This window comes from Hypanus sabinus, chromosome 4 (genome assembly GCF_030144855.1).
Source record: "Hypanus sabinus isolate sHypSab1 chromosome 4, sHypSab1.hap1, whole genome shotgun sequence".
Taxonomy (NCBI): Eukaryota; Metazoa; Chordata; class Chondrichthyes; order Myliobatiformes; family Dasyatidae; genus Hypanus; species Hypanus sabinus.
In genome coordinates, this window is record NC_082709.1 from 83003706 (window position 1) to 83021001 (window position 17296).

General features: G+C 46.1%; 1 protein-coding gene across 1 annotated transcript; it reads right to left on the bottom strand.

Moving 5' to 3' along the window:
- Window positions 1-939: 939 nt before the first annotated feature.
- Window positions 940-16655, bottom strand: LOC132392304 (striated muscle-specific serine/threonine-protein kinase-like). The gene is made up of 2 exons (XM_059966127.1): window positions 16113-16655; window positions 940-2002 (listed from the first exon to the last, which is right to left on the bottom strand). Exons 1-2 carry the CDS (start codon window positions 16546-16548, stop codon window positions 1815-1817), a joined length of 624 nt encoding a protein of 207 aa, XP_059822110.1. The 5' UTR covers window positions 16549-16655; the 3' UTR covers window positions 940-1814.
- Between the last annotated feature and the right edge of the window lie 641 nt (window positions 16656-17296).

Consider the following 17296-nt stretch of genomic DNA (forward strand, 5'->3'; position numbering starts at 1 on the left):
TAACTGGATGTCTTTTAGTTTTTGCACCATCCCCTGTGAACTCTAGAGACGGTTGTGTATGAAAATCCCAGGAGATCGGCAGATTCTGAGACACTCAAACCACCCCGCCTGTCATGTGTACAGTCAAAAGTTATACAGATCAAAGTTCTTCCCCAGTCTGACGTTTGGTCAGGACAACAACTTGATCCTCTTGACCATGTCCGCATGCTTTTATGCACTGAGTTGCTGCCACGTGATTGGCTGATCAGATGTTTGTATTAATGAGAGGTACTGGTGTACCTAATGAAGTGGCCACTGAGTGTAGTAACTCACGAGGGGCTCAGGCAGGGTAGGCAGCACGAAGTGTTTTACCCAGGGAAGGGAAGCCAAAACCAAGAAGGCACAGGATTTAAGATCTGAGGTGAGAGATTTAAAAGGGATGTCAGGGGCATTTCTTTCACACAAAGCGCATTTGGAATGAGCCGCCAGAAATAGTGATTGAGACGGGTATGCTAGCAACAATTAAAAGCCATCTAGATATGTAGATGGAGAGGAGAAAGTGTGGGCAGATGGGATTAGCTTGCTGGGCAACACAGTCAGCATGGACTAGATGGGCCAAAGAGCCTGATTCCATGCGGCATGGCTCTGTGATCCAGATTGAAAGGGGTGGACGCAGGAAGCAGGGAACACAGCTTGAGGTGGCACGGTGGAGTAGTGATTAGCACATCACTGTGCAGCAGCCAGCTGTAAGACTTCTGTTCCAGCTTCTGTCTGCCAGGAGTTTGTACGGTCTCTCTACAACTGTGTGGCTTTCCTCTCACGTTCCAAAAGACGTACGGGTCGGGGTTAGTAAATTTTGAGCATGCAATTTATGTTGGCGTCAAAAGCATGGTGACACTTGCAGGCATCCCTGATGCACCATCAATAACTCTCGGAGACAGGAGGTGAACGATAGGCTTTTATTAGCAGCAAAACGGAGCACGGCATCCCGGAGACTGAGGGAGGAGCAGTGCCTCCAATCGCCTTTATACAGGGGTGTGTGGGAGGAGCCACAGGAGCAGTCAGCAGAGGGGCGTGTCCAGACAGGTATATGTAGTTCACCACAATCCCCCAGCACATCCTCAAACTCTGTTAGTTGTTGACACAACCAACGCATTTCACTGTCTGTTTCAATGTATGGACACATCAAATAAAGCTAATCTAATCTTCAGGTTCCAAGCCATCTGGTATTGATATCCATATTCGATTTGGTTTATACCGTCACGTGTAGTGAGATTGAGTGAAAAGCTTACCTTGCATACTGTTCATACAGATGAGTGTATTGAGGTAGAACAAGGTAAAACAACGAGAGACCGTCTCATCATTCGCGAGATCCGTTCAGTGACCTGGTCTACACTTCCTACAGCCTCAGCAAAGCACCCATCCCACCCCAGGCACTCTCCCTTCTCCTCCCTCCCATCAGACAGACGATACAGAACCTTGAAAGCACGTGCTACTGGGGCCATGCTGCCACTCTCTTGTTGCCAGACTAACAGCTTACCTCAGGCTGGATGAGCTGTGGCAGTGCCCTCTGACTCTATAACACTGAGAGGTGGAGCTGCGATCTCCCAATCTACCTTACTGACCACCCGCACTGCACTTTCTCTGTGACCGTGACACTTTATTCTGCTTTCAGTGTTCCCTTTCACCTCCTTGACGTACTTGCGTATGTACGGAAAGGTCCTTATGTCTGCTGTGGAAACAACAGCTCTTCTCTGTAGCCTAGTACAGGTGGCGATAATAAAGCAATTCCAGTTAAAGTTCCTGAGCAACCAGGCATCAGATTGTCAGAGCTTTTAATGCCGACGGCTGTTGAAGGAATGAAATCTCTCATTCCTCTGGGGAAGTGTGTGGCCCAGTAGGACAATGGGTGGAGCTCCGCAGACCAGGATTAAATCCCGACCTCCGCCGCTGTCTGGGTGGAGTTTGCACGTTCTCCCATTGGTCTCCTCTGCGTTCCTGATCAATCCACTTTGGACTTCCTCTGTATGAGTGGGGGATTGTGGAGGGAGTTGGTAGGAAAGTGAGGAGAAGAGATTACAGGGAAAAAAAGAATTCTCTATGAGCCAGCATTGCCTCATCAGCAAAATATCCTCTTTAATAGTTGCACAGAAATATCGAACTTAGATACAGAGTGCATGTGCATGACGTGGCCGCAGGGTTGAAATATTTTACAGTATCTGATAGTATTCTGTTGAAGCTGATAACATTTTGTGCTGAGGAGCACATGACTGTGGATTAGTGGTTAAGTTACTGGGTTCAAATCTCACTCCATCAGCACTGCTGGGGCAGAGGAATCGGGTGGTTCCTTATCAGAATCACTGGACTTCCTCACCCTGGGTGAGAAAGTTTTGTTGTTGTTGTTGTTGTCGTCGTTCCCAACACATTGGCACCAGAATGTGTAGTCCACATTTGTAGACTGCCTCCAGCACATCATTAGCTTGTGTTGGTTGATAAAGCAAACACTGTATATTTTGATGTACGCATTAAATAAATCTGAATCTGCCACCCTTCCCCTCATCACGGGAAAAGCCCTCCCCGCACTGTGCACGTCTACATGGGGCACTGTCGCAGGAAAGCAGCGTCCATCATCAGGGACCCCCACCACCCAAACCAGGCTCCCTTCTCACTGGGGAAAAAAGATGAGGAGGGGATTGAAAGGGTTGGGGGAGGGGAGAGAGGAACACAAGGTGATAGGTGAAACCAGGAGGGAGAGGGGTAAACTAAGGAGCTGGGAAGTTGATTGGTGAAAGACATACAGGGTTGGAGAAGGCGGAGTCTAATAGGAGAAAACAGAAGGTATGGAAGTGGGGAGGAGCACCAGAGGGAGGAGATGGGCAGGCAGGGAGGTAGGGTGAGAGAAGGAAAGGGAGATGGGGAATGGTGAAGGAGGAGGAGGGGGCCATTTCCTTAGCCAAAGGGTGGTGAATTTGTGGAATTTGTGCCACATGCAGCTGTGGAGGTCAGGTCATTGGGTATATTTAAAGCAGAGATTGATAGGTTCTTGATTGGACATGGCACCAAAGCTTACAGGGAGAAGGCCGGGAACTGGGGTTGAAGAGATAGAAAAAAGGATCAGCCATGATCGAATGGCGGAGTGGACTCAATGGGAAAGATGGCCTAATCCTGACTCTAAGACTTATGGTCATATTACTGAAAGTTCGAGAAATCAATGTTCATGCCATCAGGTTGGAGGATACCCAAATGGAATATAAGGTGTTGTTCCTTGAGCCTGAGTGTGGCCTCATTGTGACAGTGGAGGAGGCCATGGATAGACATTTTGGAATGGGAGTGGGAAGTGGAATTAAAATGGCTGAGCAGCTTGTTCCTGCTTTCCACAGGGACCACGCTCTTGGAGATTTATAAGGCATTGGTCAGACCACATTTGGAGTGTTGTGCACAATTTTGGTCTGCATATCTAAGAAAGGATGTGCTGGCATTAGAGAGGGGTGAAAAGAGGTTTCCAAGAATGATCCCAGGAATGAAAAACTTATTGTATGAAGAGTGTTTGATGGCTCTGAGCCTGTACTCTATGGAATTTAGTAGAATAGGGCAGGGGGGATCTCAATGAAATCTATCAAATATTGAAAGGCCTAGATAAAGTGGAGGTGGAGAAGATGTTTCCAGTAGTGGGGTAACAGAAGGTGTAGCCTCAGAATTGAAGAATGGCCCTTTCAAATAGAGAGGAAGAGAGCAGGAGGTACAGGAGCCTGAGATCCCACACCACCAAGTTTGGGAACAGTTATTACCCTTGCTCCTGAACCAGTATGGTTAACTTCACTCATCACAGCTCTGAACTGATTCCACAACCTACAGACTCACTTTCAAAGTCTCTACAACTCATGCTCCTAATATTTTTCTTGCAGAACTTGTTTTCTTTTGCATATAGGTTGCTTGTCAGTCTTTGTTATGTATAGTTTTTCATAAAAACTGTGGTATTTCTTTATTTTCCTGTAAATACCTGCAAGAAAATGAACCTCAAGCTAGTATCTGGTAACATATATGTACTTTGAAAATAAACTTACTTTGACTTTCCCATAGCCAGAGGGTGATGAATCTGTGGAATTCATTGCCACAGATGGCTGCAGAAGCCAGGTCATTGAGTTTATTTAAAGCAGAGGTTGACAGGTTCTTGATTAGTAAGGGTGTCAAAAGTTACGGGGAGAAGACAGAAAAATGGGGTTGAGAGCGAAAAATAATTCAGCCATAATTGAATAGCCATGAAGACTCAAAGGGCTGAATGGACAAATTCTGTTCCACATCTTATGTAGGGTCTGCTCATCCCATCTGTCCAGAGAATAGTGGAGTTGCTCAATACATCATGGGGACACCCTTCCTGCCATCGGTAATATCTACAGGAGGCACTGCCTCAAATACGCAACATCCATCAGTCAAGACCCTCGCCATCCAGGCCATGCCATATTCTCACAGATACCATCGGGCAGGAGGTACCGAAGCCTGAAGTCCCAAACCACCACGTTCAGGAACAACTACTTCCCTTCAATCATTCAGGTTTTGAACCAACCTGCATAATCCTCATGCTACCTCACCAATGAAACACCTCGAATGCTGCAATGGACCTGTCTTTTATTGTGCTTTTTTTACTGGTATCCTGTCTTCACAATCCTTTTTTTCAAGCTTCAGGATTGTTTAATGTCATTTCCAGTACGCAAGTGTAAAGGAGAACAAAAAATACAAATAAGATAAAGAACACAGTAGTGAAAAAACATGGTAAGTGTAATTACATAAGATGGACTATGTGCACACATTGACTGTATGTCGGTAAAGTGACGCTAAACACAGGAGTGTCTGTACCCAAGGTGACTGGCAGGAAATGGTAAAGTAGTGGTGAAGGGTGTGGAGGGGTAGGTAAGCAGAGACCTTGGTGAGCTTTCCTGACTGTGTAGGACATGCTCTGCGACCCGGGAGTTTGAAGATGCTTGGTTTATGCTACCGTGCCTCTGATGTAGAGAGAGGTGGGAGTGGTCCCAGTTCTCCAGAAGTCCATAACCATCTCCTTTGTCTTGTTGACATTGATGAAGAGGTTATTTCCCTGGCACCAGGCCTCGAGCTCTCCCACATCCTCTCAGCAGGCCGTCTCATCGTTGTTAATGATGGGCCCCACCACTGTTATGTTATCGGTGAACAGTTTCCAGCTCCTGGGAGTGTACCTCCCACCCAAACTCTCATGGTCCCAGAACACATTCAACACAATCAGGAAAGTTTACCAACACCTCTGCTTTCTGAGGAGGCTGAAAATAGATGGACTATTCACATCATTCTGCAGAAGTGCAGTGGACAGCATGCTAACAAGTTGCATCACTATTTGGTACAGAAACTGCACTGTGGCAGACAGGAAGGCTCCATGATGGGTAGTCAAAGCTGCCCAACACATCACCAGCACCAGCCTACCTGCCATCAGGAACATATATACAGAAAGATGCTGGAAAAGGTCAGTTACATCATGGAGGATCCCACCCACCTTGCTCCTGGACTGTTTGTCTCACTCTAACCAGGGAGGAGACTACGTAGCATCCATGCCAGGACCTCAAGCCTCAAAAACAGTTACTCTCCCTAAGCAGTAAGGCTAATCAACACCTCCACCCACTAACCCACACCTCCATATCCCCAACCACCACTACTTTATCATTTTCTGTCAGTCACTCTATTTACCAGCACTCCTGTGCCTGGTCTCAGTTTACGGAGATACAGATTCCTACACACTTCTGAATAGACAATGGATCACTGAACACTACCTCACTACTGCACAGGACGAAAAGAAGCTGCAGAGGGTTGTAAATTTAGTTGGCTCCATCTTGAGTACTAGCCTACAAAGTACACAGGACATCTGCAAGGAGCGGTGTCTCAGAAAGGCAGTGTCTATTATTAAAGACCTCCAGCACACAGGGCATGCCCTTTTCTCACTGTTACCATCAGGTAGGAGGTACAGAAGCCTGAAGGCACACACTCAGTGATTCAGGAACAGCTTCTTCCCCTCTGCCGTCCGATTCCTAAATGGACATTGAACCCTTGGACACTACCTCACTTTTAAAATATATATTATTTCTGTTTTTTGCATGATTTTTAATCTATTCGATATATGTATACTGTAATTTACTTAATTATTTATTATTATTGTTTTTTTTTCTTTTTCTATATTTATGTATTGCATTGTACTGCTGCCACAAAACAACAAATTTCATGACATATGCCAGTGATATTAAATCTGATTCTGATGAATTCATTTATGTAAATAATCCTATGTGTCTATATTTATTGTGTTTTTTTGTGCTGCATTGGATCTGGAGTAACTATTATTTCATTCTCTTTAACACTTGTGTACTGGAAATGGCATTAAACAATCTTGGATCTTAAATTTTGAATTATAACACTTTACTCTGCATTCTATTATTGTTTACCTCATATGACCTCAATGCACTATGTAGTGACTTGTTCTGTCTGAACAGTATAGAAGACAAGATTTTCACTGCATCTTGGAACATGTGACAATAATAAACCAATTCCAATTCCATTTGCAATGAAGGCCAGTGTGCCAGAATCCTTCTTCGCCATTCTGTCAACCTGCGATGTCACATTCAGTGAACTAGGTCCCACTGATCCAGTTGTTACTCCCATCCTTACCAGTCCTGATGAAGATGCCATCCTGAAATATCGATTGCTTATTCTTCTTCATAGATGATACCTATGTAGTTTGGGAGCACTGCAGCATAGAAACGGGGCCTTCGGCTCATCTAGTCCATCTAGTCCCATCAACCCACACCTGGACTACAGCCCACCACACCCCTCCCATCCATGTACTTATCCAAACCTCCCTTAAATGTTGCAATCGAACCCACATCCACCACTTCTGCTGGTAGCTCAATCCACACACTTACCATCCTGTGGTTAAAGAAGTTTCCCCCTCAGATTTCCCTATTTCACCTTCCACCCTTAACCTATGACCTTTAATTCTCGTTTCACTCAACAACAGTAGAAAAAGCCCACTTGCATTTATCCTATCATTATCTTGTATAGCTCTATCAAATCTCCCCTCATTCTCCTACACTCTGGGGAATATAGTCCTAACCTATTCAACCTTTCCCTATAACCCAGACCTTAAGTTCTGGTAACATCCTTGCAAATTTTTGCTGTAGTCTTTCAATATCATTGATATCTTTTATGCAGGAACATAGGTGACCAGAACTGCACACAATACTCCAAATTTGGTCTCACTTCAACATGACATCCCAACACCTGCACTCAATATTTTGAGTTATGAAGGTCAACGTTCCAAAATCTATCTTTACGACCCTATCTATCCGTGACACCACTTTCAAGGAATTGTGAATCTGTTTTCCCAGATCCCTCTGTTCTACTCTACTCCTCACTACTGTGTAAGACCTAACCTGGTTGGTCCTTCCAAAGTGCAACACTTCACGCTTGTCTGCATTAAATTCCATCTGTCATTTTCAGCCCATTTTTCCAGCTGGTCTGGATCCCACTGCAAGCTTTGACAGTCTTCCTCACTGTCCACTACACCCCCAGTCTCAGTGCCATCTACAAATGTGCTGATCCAGTTTACCATATTATCATCCAGATCAATGATATAGATGACAAACAACAACGAACCTACCACCTCACGAGTCAAAGTTCAAAGTAAATTTTATTATCCAGGTACATATATGTCACCACATACAACCCTAAGATTCACTTTTTTGTGGGTGTACTCAACACATCTGTAGAATAGTAACTGAAAGGCCACCTAACTAGGGCATTCCACAAACTGTGCAAATGCAAGTATAACTAAATAGCAATAGGAAACGAGAACGTGAGATGAAGAGCCCTTGAAAGTGAGTCCATTGGTTGTGGGGACATTTCAATGATGGGCAATTGAAGTTGAGTGAAGTTATCCCCTTTGGTTCAAGGGCCTGATGGTTGAGGGGTAGTAACAGTTCCTGAACCTGGTGGTGCAAGTTGTGAAGTTCCTATACCTTCTTCCTGATGGTAGCAGCGAGAAGAGAGAATGTCCTGGGTAGTGGGGATCCCTGATGATGGATGTTGTTTTCCTGAGACAGCATTTCATGCAGATGTGCTCAGTGGTTGGGAGAGCTTTACCTGTGATGGATTGGGCCAAATCCAAGACTTTCTGTAGGATTTTCCATACAAGGATGGAAAATCCTACTGTCATGGTCCCGCCTGGTAATTCCCCATTACCTCTTTAAATGGGCCTAAACCCCCTTGCCTGATTTCCAATTGTTCCCAGCTCCACTAATCACACACACCTGCTTCTCATCAGTAACTGCAGGATTAAAACCCTGGAATCACAACAAGGAGCTGCCAGTTCGTTGGTCAACTCTTGTATGAGTAACCTTGTTTCATGGTTACTTGGGACTGTCAGTTCTAAGTTCTGCATCGTCTTCTAGATTCTCTATGTGAACCTTGTCTCTGTATAAAGACTCTCCGAGATACCAACTATCTGATCGCAGTGGGGCTAATGCCTATTGACTCTTCCTCAGTGCCTGTGTCCTGAACCTGGGTTCATCCCCAGCCACGTCCTTGCGACATCTACAAGAAGTCCATACTTCTGTTGAAGTTCGTCAAAGTTTTAGATGCCATGCCAAATCTCTGCAAACTCCTCAGGAGGTAGACCAGGACAAGTCCTCTGAAATAGCAACACTGAGGAATTTAAAGCTGCTAACCCTCTCCAACTCTGATCAACCAGTGAGGACTGGCTCAGGACCTCTGTTTTCCCTCTCCTGAAGTCTATTATCAGTTCCTTGGTCTTGTTGACATTGAGTGACAAGTTGTTGTTATGACACCACTCAGCCCGATTGTCAATCTCCCTCTTGTATACTGATTCATCACCACCTTTGATTCGGCCCATGACAGCTGTGTCATCAGCAAATTTGAATACGGTATTAGAGCTGTGCTTAGACTCACGGTCATAAATGTAAAGTGAGTAGAGCAGTGGCTAATCACACCTTGTCCTTGTGGTGCACCCGTGCTGATGGAGATTGTGGAGGAGATGTTTTTGCCAATCCAAACCGACTGGTGTCTGCAAGTGAGGACTTCTAAGATTCAATTGCCCAAGGAGGTATTGAGGCCAAGGTCTTGAAGCTTATTGATTAGTTTTGAGGGGATGATGGTATTGACTGCAGATCCTGATGTATGTACCTTCAATATCTAGATGTTCCAGGGTTGGGTGAAGGGCCAATGAGATGGCACCTCCTGTGGACCTGTTGCTCCGGGACGCAAATTAGAGCGGATCCAGGTTGCCTCTCAGGCCGGAGCTGATATGTTTCATCACCAACCTCTCAAAATACTTCATCCCCGTGGATGTAAGTGCTACTAGGTGATGGTCATTGAGGCAGGTTACTATGCCCTTCCAGGGTCCCAGAAGAATCGAAGCAGGTGGGTACCAGAGTGAGAGTAACAGGCCTCCATCTACTACTACTAACATGGGAGAATCTGCAGATGCTGGAAATACAAAGCAACACACATAAAATGCTGGAGGAACTCAGCAGGCCAGGCAGCATCTAGGGAAATGAATAAACAGTTGACATTTTGGGTCAAGATCCTTCATCTACTGCCTTGCTGAGTTCTTTCAGCATTTTGTGAGTCCCCTTCTGTTCCATAATACTCTTGTTACCTCTAGCGTGTTTGAATTTTACCCCTTATTCATCAGTTTCAAAGGCTTCCCGAATTTCAATGCCTCCATGAAAATAGTAAAAATGGGTGAGATTGTCACTAGGGTCTATCCCCCCCGATTTCTGAGATCTACAGGTGGGGGGCATTGTAGATGAAGCCCCCAAGGCATTGCTAGCTTCCCTACTGCCCGTCTAACAATCTCTTTGATCCACTACCATGAGGAATGAGGTACAGGGGCATCAGGACTGGGACAGCTTCTTCCCTCAGGCTGTGAAACTAATGGATACCCTTCTCACACTGAGGTCTCACCACTAAGACAGTGAACTTTTTACTGTTAATTGTTTACCTGTGCTGCTCACTACGTACATTTTGAATTATATATTATTATTTGCGGTAACATATGCGTTGTGTGTGATATACATTTTGTGGCTGCACCATGGTCCAAAGCAACGTTGTTTCATTTGGTTGTACAGTCAACCGATGAAAGAGGAAATTGAACTTGAAGCAGGTTAGTCCATTCTGCCCTTCCTGCTCTACTATTCAGTGAAGTGGTGGATCTGACCCCACAGCTTCTACAGAGAGAAGCTCAGAGGGTAACCTGATCCCATTGGACCTTGGTCCTCAGAAGGGCAGGGTTTGTGGGGCCAGTGGGGCCATCCAGACCCTTCGGGAGATATTCAGTGCACTATACTTGGTGTCCTCATTATCTAGTGTCCCAGGGAGAATAATACCGGCCCTTCGGCCCATCAAGTCTGTGCTGACTATCTTTTACACCAGATCCCATCCCCATCAATTTAGCCTCTCCACACACACACAGATTTTACTCCTCCACTTAATTTGTTTAACATACACATACATTTTTGTGAAGGTGTTGGTTCCCAGTGAACCTGCGAACTCCACACAGACAGCGGCTGAGGTCAGGATTGAACACAAGTTTCCAAAGCGGCGAGGCAGTGGCTCTCTACCCAATTGGCCCCTGAGTGAAGTTTGTCAGGTTGCTGGAACCCCCACGTCCCACTCTTCGGTGGGAATAACCAGTCATGGCCTCAGATTCCCTCTTCAGTCGATGTCTGTGCAGGGAGCGACACACACACAATCGATTTCTTACACAACTCACACTCGACACACACACACACACACACTTTCCCTCATAATCACACACACACACACACATCAAACCCAGCGGGGAACCTCCAATGCTCTGTATTACTCCCATCCTTACCAGTCCTGATGAAGATGCCATCCTGAAATATCGATTGCTTATTCTTCTTCATAGATGATACCTATGTAGTTTGGGAGCACTGCAGCATAGAAACGGGGCCTTTGGCTCATCTAGTCCATCTAGTCCCATCAACCCACACCTGGACTACAGCCCACCACACCCCTCCCATCCATGTACTTATCCAAACCTCCCTTAAATGTTGCAATCGAACCCACATCCACCACTTCTGCTGGTAGCTCAATCCACACACTTACCATCCTGTGGTTAAAGAAGTTTCCCCCTCAGATTTCCCTATTTCACCTTCCACCCTTAACCTATGACCTTTAATTCTCGTTTCACTCAACAACAGTAGAAAAAGCCCACTTGCATTTATCCTATCATTATCTTGTATAGCTCTATCAAATCTCCCCTCATTCTCCTACACTCCGGGGAATATAGTCCTAACCTATTCAACCTTTCCCTATAACCCAGACCTTAAGTTCTGGTAACATCCTTGCAAATTTTTGCTGTAGTCTTTCAATATCATTGATATCTTTTATGCAGGAACATAGGTGACCAGAACTGCACACAATACTCCAAATTTGGTCTCACTTCAACATGACATCCCAACACCTGCACTCAATATTTTGAGTTATGAAGGTCAACGTTCCAAAATCTATCTTTACGACCCTATCTATCCGTGACACCACTTTCAAGGAATTGTGAATCTGTTTTCCCAGATCCCTCTGTTCTACTCTACTCCTCACTACTGTGTAAGACCTAACCTGGTTGGTCCTTCCAAAGTGCAACACTTCACGCTTGTCTGCATTAAATTCCATCTGTCATTTTCAGCCCATTTTTCCAGCTGGTCTGGATCCCACTGCAAGCTTTGACAGTCTTCCTCACTGTCCACTACACCCCCAGTCTCAGTGCCATCTACAAATGTGCTGATCCAGTTTACCATATTATCATCCAGATCAATGATATAGATGACAAACAACAACGAACCTACCACCTCACGAGTCAAAGTTCAAAGTAAATTTTATTATCCAGGTACATATATGTCACCACATACAACCCTAAGATTCACTTTTTTGTGGGTGTACTCAACACATCTGTAGAATAGTAACTGAAAGGCCACCTAACTAGGGCATTCCACAAACTGTGCAAATGCAAGTATAACTAAATAGCAATAGGAAACGAGAACGTGAGATGAAGAGCCCTTGAAAGTGAGTCCATTGGTTGTGGGGACATTTCAATGATGGGCAATTGAAGTTGAGTGAAGTTATCCCCTTTGGTTCAAGGGCCTGATGGTTGAGGGGTAGTAACAGTTCCTGAACCTGGTGGTGCAAGTTGTGAAGTTCCTATACCTTCTTCCTGATGGTAGCAGCGAGAAGAGAGAATGTCCTGGGTAGTGGGGATCCCTGATGATGGATGTTGTTTTCCTGAGACAGCATTTCATGCAGATGTGCTCAGTGGTTGGGAGAGCTTTACCTGTGATGGATTGGGCCAAATCCAAGACTTTCTGTAGGATTTTCCATACAAGGATGGAAAATCCTACTGTCATGGTCCCGCCTGGTAATTCCCCATTACCTCTTTAAATGGGCCTAAACCCCCTTGCCTGATTTCCAATTGTTCCCAGCTCCACTAATCACACACACCTGCTTCTCATCAGTAACTGCAGGATTAAAACCCTGGAATCACAACAAGGAGCTGCCAGTTCGTTGGTCAACTCTTGTATGAGTAACCTTGTTTCATGGTTACTTGGGACTGTCAGTTCTAAGTTCTGCATCGTCTTCTAGATTCTCTATGTGAACCTTGTCTCTGTATAAAGACTCTCCGAGATACCAACTATCTGATCGCAGTGGGGCTAATGCCTATTGACTCTTCCTCAGTGCCTGTGTCCTGAACCTGGGTTCATCCCCAGCCACGTCCTTGCGACATCTACAAGAAGTCCATACTTCTGTTGAAGTTCGTCAAAGTTTTAGATGCCATGCCAAATCTCTGCAAACTCCTCAGGAGGTAGACCAGGACAAGTCCTCTGAAATAGCAACACTGAGGAATTTAAAGCTGCTAACCCTCTCCAACTCTGATCAACCAGTGAGGACTGGCTCAGGACCTCTGTTTTCCCTCTCCTGAAGTCTATTATCAGTTCCTTGGTCTTGTTGACATTGAGTGACAAGTTGTTGTTATGACACCACTCAGCCCGATTGTCAATCTCCCTCTTGTATACTGATTCATCACCACCTTTGATTCGGCCCATGACAGCTGTGTCATCAGCAAATTTGAATACGGTATTAGAGCTGTGCTTAGACTCACGGTCATAAATGTAAAGTGAGTAGAGCAGTGGCTAATCACACCTTGTCCTTGTGGTGCACCCGTGCTGATGGAGATTGTGGAGGAGATGTTTTTGCCAATCCAAACCGACTGGTGTCTGCAAGTGAGGACTTCTAAGATTCAATTGCCCAAGGAGGTATTGAGGCCAAGGTCTTGAAGCTTATTGATTAGTTTTGAGGGGATGATGGTATTGACTGCAGATCCTGATGTATGTACCTTCAATATCTAGATGTTCCAGGGTTGGGTGAAGGGCCAATGAGATGGCACCTCCTGTGGACCTGTTGCTCCGGGACGCAAATTAGAGCGGATCCAGGTTGCCTCTCAGGCCGGAGCTGATATGTTTCATCACCAACCTCTCAAAATACTTCATCCCCGTGGATGTAAGTGCTACTAGGTGATGGTCATTGAGGCAGGTTACTATGCCCTTCCAGGGTCCCAGAAGAATCGAAGCAGGTGGGTACCAGAGTGAGAGTAACAGGCCTCCATCTACTACTACTAACATGGGAGAATCTGCAGATGCTGGAAATACAAAGCAACACACATAAAATGCTGGAGGAACTCAGCAGGCCAGGCAGCATCTAGGGAAATGAATAAACAGTTGACATTTTGGGTCAAGATCCTTCATCTACTGCCTTGCTGAGTTCTTTCAGCATTTTGTGAGTCCCCTTCTGTTCCATAATACTCTTGTTACCTCTAGCGTGTTTGAATTTTACCCCTTATTCATCAGTTTCAAAGGCTTCCCGAATTTCAATGCCTCCATGAAAATAGTAAAAATGGGTGAGATTGTCACTAGGGTCTATCCCCCCCGATTTCTGAGATCTACAGGTGGGGGGCATTGTAGATGAAGCCCCCAAGGCATTGCTAGCTTCCCTACTGCCCGTCTAACAATCTCTTTGATCCACTACCATGAGGAATGAGGTACAGGGGCATCAGGACTGGGACAGCTTCTTCCCTCAGGCTGTGAAACTAATGGATACCCTTCTCACACTGAGGTCTCACCACTAAGACAGTGAACTTTTTACTGTTAATTGTTTACCTGTGCTGCTCACTACGTACATTTTGAATTATATATTATTATTTGCGGTAACATATGCGTTGTGTGTGATATACATTTTGTGGCTGCACCATGGTCCAAAGCAACGTTGTTTCATTTGGTTGTACAGTCAACCGATGAAAGAGGAAATTGAACTTGAAGCAGGTTAGTCCATTCTGCCCTTCCTGCTCTACTATTCAGTGAAGTGGTGGATCTGACCCCACAGCTTCTACAGAGAGAAGCTCAGAGGGTAACCTGATCCCATTGGACCTTGGTCCTCAGAAGGGCAGGGTTTGTGGGGCCAGTGGGGCCATCCAGACCCTTCGGGAGATATTCAGTGCACTATACTTGGTGTCCTCATTATCTAGTGTCCCAGGGAGAATAATACCGGCCCTTCGGCCCATCAAGTCTGTGCTGACTATCTTTTACACCAGATCCCATCCCCATCAATTTAGCCTCTCCACACACACACAGATTTTACTCCTCCACTTAATTTGTTTAACATACACATACATTTTTGTGAAGGTGTTGGTTCCCAGTGAACCTGCGAACTCCACACAGACAGCGGCTGAGGTCAGGATTGAACACAAGTTTCCAAAGCGGCGAGGCAGTGGCTCTCTACCCAATTGGCCCCTGAGTGAAGTTTGTCAGGTTGCTGGAACCCCCACGTCCCACTCTTCGGTGGGAATAACCAGTCATGGCCTCAGATTCCCTCTTCAGTCGATGTCTGTGCAGGGAGCGACACACACACAATCGATTTCTTACACAACTCACACTCGACACACACACACACACACACTTTCCCTCATAATCACACACACACACACACATCAAACCCAGCGGGGAACCTCCAATGCTCTGTATTACTCCCATCCTTACCAGTCCTGATGAAGATGCCATCCTGAAATATCGATTGCTTATTCTTCTTCATAGATGATACCTATGTAGTTTGGGAGCACTGCAGCATAGAAACGGGGCCTTTGGCTCATCTAGTCCATCTAGTCCCATCAACCCACACCTGGACTACAGCCCACCACACCCCTCCCATCCATGTACTTATCCAAACCTCCCTTAAATGTTGCAATCGAACCCACATCCACCACTTCTGCTGGTAGCTCAATCCACACACTTACCATCCTGTGGTTAAAGAAGTTTCCCCCTCAGATTTCCCTATTTCACCTTCCACCCTTAACCTATGACCTTTAATTCTCGTTTCACTCAACAACAGTAGAAAAAGCCCACTTGCATTTATCCTATCATTATCTTGTATAGCTCTATCAAATCTCCCCTCATTCTCCTACACTCCGGGGAATATAGTCCTAACCTATTCAACCTTTCCCTATAACCCAGACCTTAAGTTCTGGTAACATCCTTGCAAATTTTTGCTGTAGTCTTTCAATATCATTGATATCTTTTATGCAGGAACATAGGTGACCAGAACTGCACACAATACTCCAAATTTGGTCTCACTTCAACATGACATCCCAACACCTGCACTCAATATTTTGAGTTATGAAGGTCAACGTTCCAAAATCTATCTTTACGACCCTATCTATCCGTGACACCACTTTCAAGGAATTGTGAATCTGTTTTCCCAGATCCCTCTGTTCTACTCTACTCCTCAGTACTGTGTAAGACCTAACCTGGTTGGTCCTTCCAAAGTGCGACACTTCACGCTTGTCTGCATTAAATTCCACCTGTCATTTTCAGCCCATTTTTCCAGCTGGTCCGGATCCTGCTCGATGTCCGTGCAGGGAGCGAAACACACACAATCGATTTCTTACACAACTCACACTCGACACACGCACACACACTTTCCCTCATAATCACACATATCAAACCCAGCGGGGAACCTCCAATGGTCTGTATTCCTACCTTCCACTTCCAGAACAGCGAGCACAGCCGAGGTGCGAGCTTCCCCGTGCGCGTTGCGGGCTATGCAGGTGTAGACCCCGGCGTCAGTGGACTGGCAGTCCCGGATCGAGAGAGCCCCGTAGTCGTCGGCGTCGGGAGGCAGCGGGGTATTGTTCCTGAACCAGTTCAGCGTGGGCAGGGGGCTCCCGGTCACCGACACCTTCAGTCTGATATCGCAGCCCGTGCCCACTGCCGCGTTCCTCAGTTTCCTGACGAAGGCGGGTTGGCGGCCGTACTCTCGCCCGCGGATCTCGGGGACCACTTGGTCCCCGTGGACTTTCGGCCTCTTGGCGGAGATGGCGGAGCCGTAGGGGGCCAGTCTGACCCGCCCCGAGATGTGCAGGGCGCTACGCTTGGTGTCCTCCTTGAGAGAGATTTCGGCTCGGCTGGCGTGCATGGCGGGGGCTAGCCCACGATTAGTACAAGGACGCGTGAGAAAGCGGGGAGAGGAGGAATCCTGCAGAAACCCTGTTCATCCTCACAAGTTCAAAGGCTTGGTAAAACTTTGATCGAAATAAATCCAAAAAAAATCAATGCAAGAGAGAGAGGGAAGAACTCAAGTGAACAAGATGTTTGTTGGGGGCTTAAATTTCTCCAAGAAAAGTTACGATAAAAGAATTTTAAACTCCTAAACTTTTTATTGTACTAAGTAAAAGTTTTCAATGAGTAAGAAGTTTTACCATACCTCTAATTTTTTTCCCTTGAAAGAAACTTTTTTCGTCGCGACCCTCCCCAGACTGAAATGTTCCTTTTAAGGTTGGGTAGGTGAGACCCGTCCAGCAGTCGGCGGTTAACCTTTCTGTTGCAGATCCTCGTCCGCTGGAGAGACCGACCCTTAGGAGACCACCGGTCAGTCTCTCCTCGACAGCTGCTGCTCCCTCCTCCCGGCGGAATTTTTGGGAAATGTTTTTCCTTTGTTTCGTGGGTTGGGTGCAGTGGAGGTTAGAGGAGATCCTGCTTCAGAGCCCAGCCCGTGGTGTTTCTGCTTGGACCCGGGGGTAGGTGAGTCACATCCCCACCACCCCCCACCTCCTGTCACTCACAGTCCGCCAGCTGCCTCTTGTCAGTCACACGGCTCTCCGTCTCCCATCGATCCTGACAGACCCCCCCCCCCACACACACACACACACACACACACTCACTCA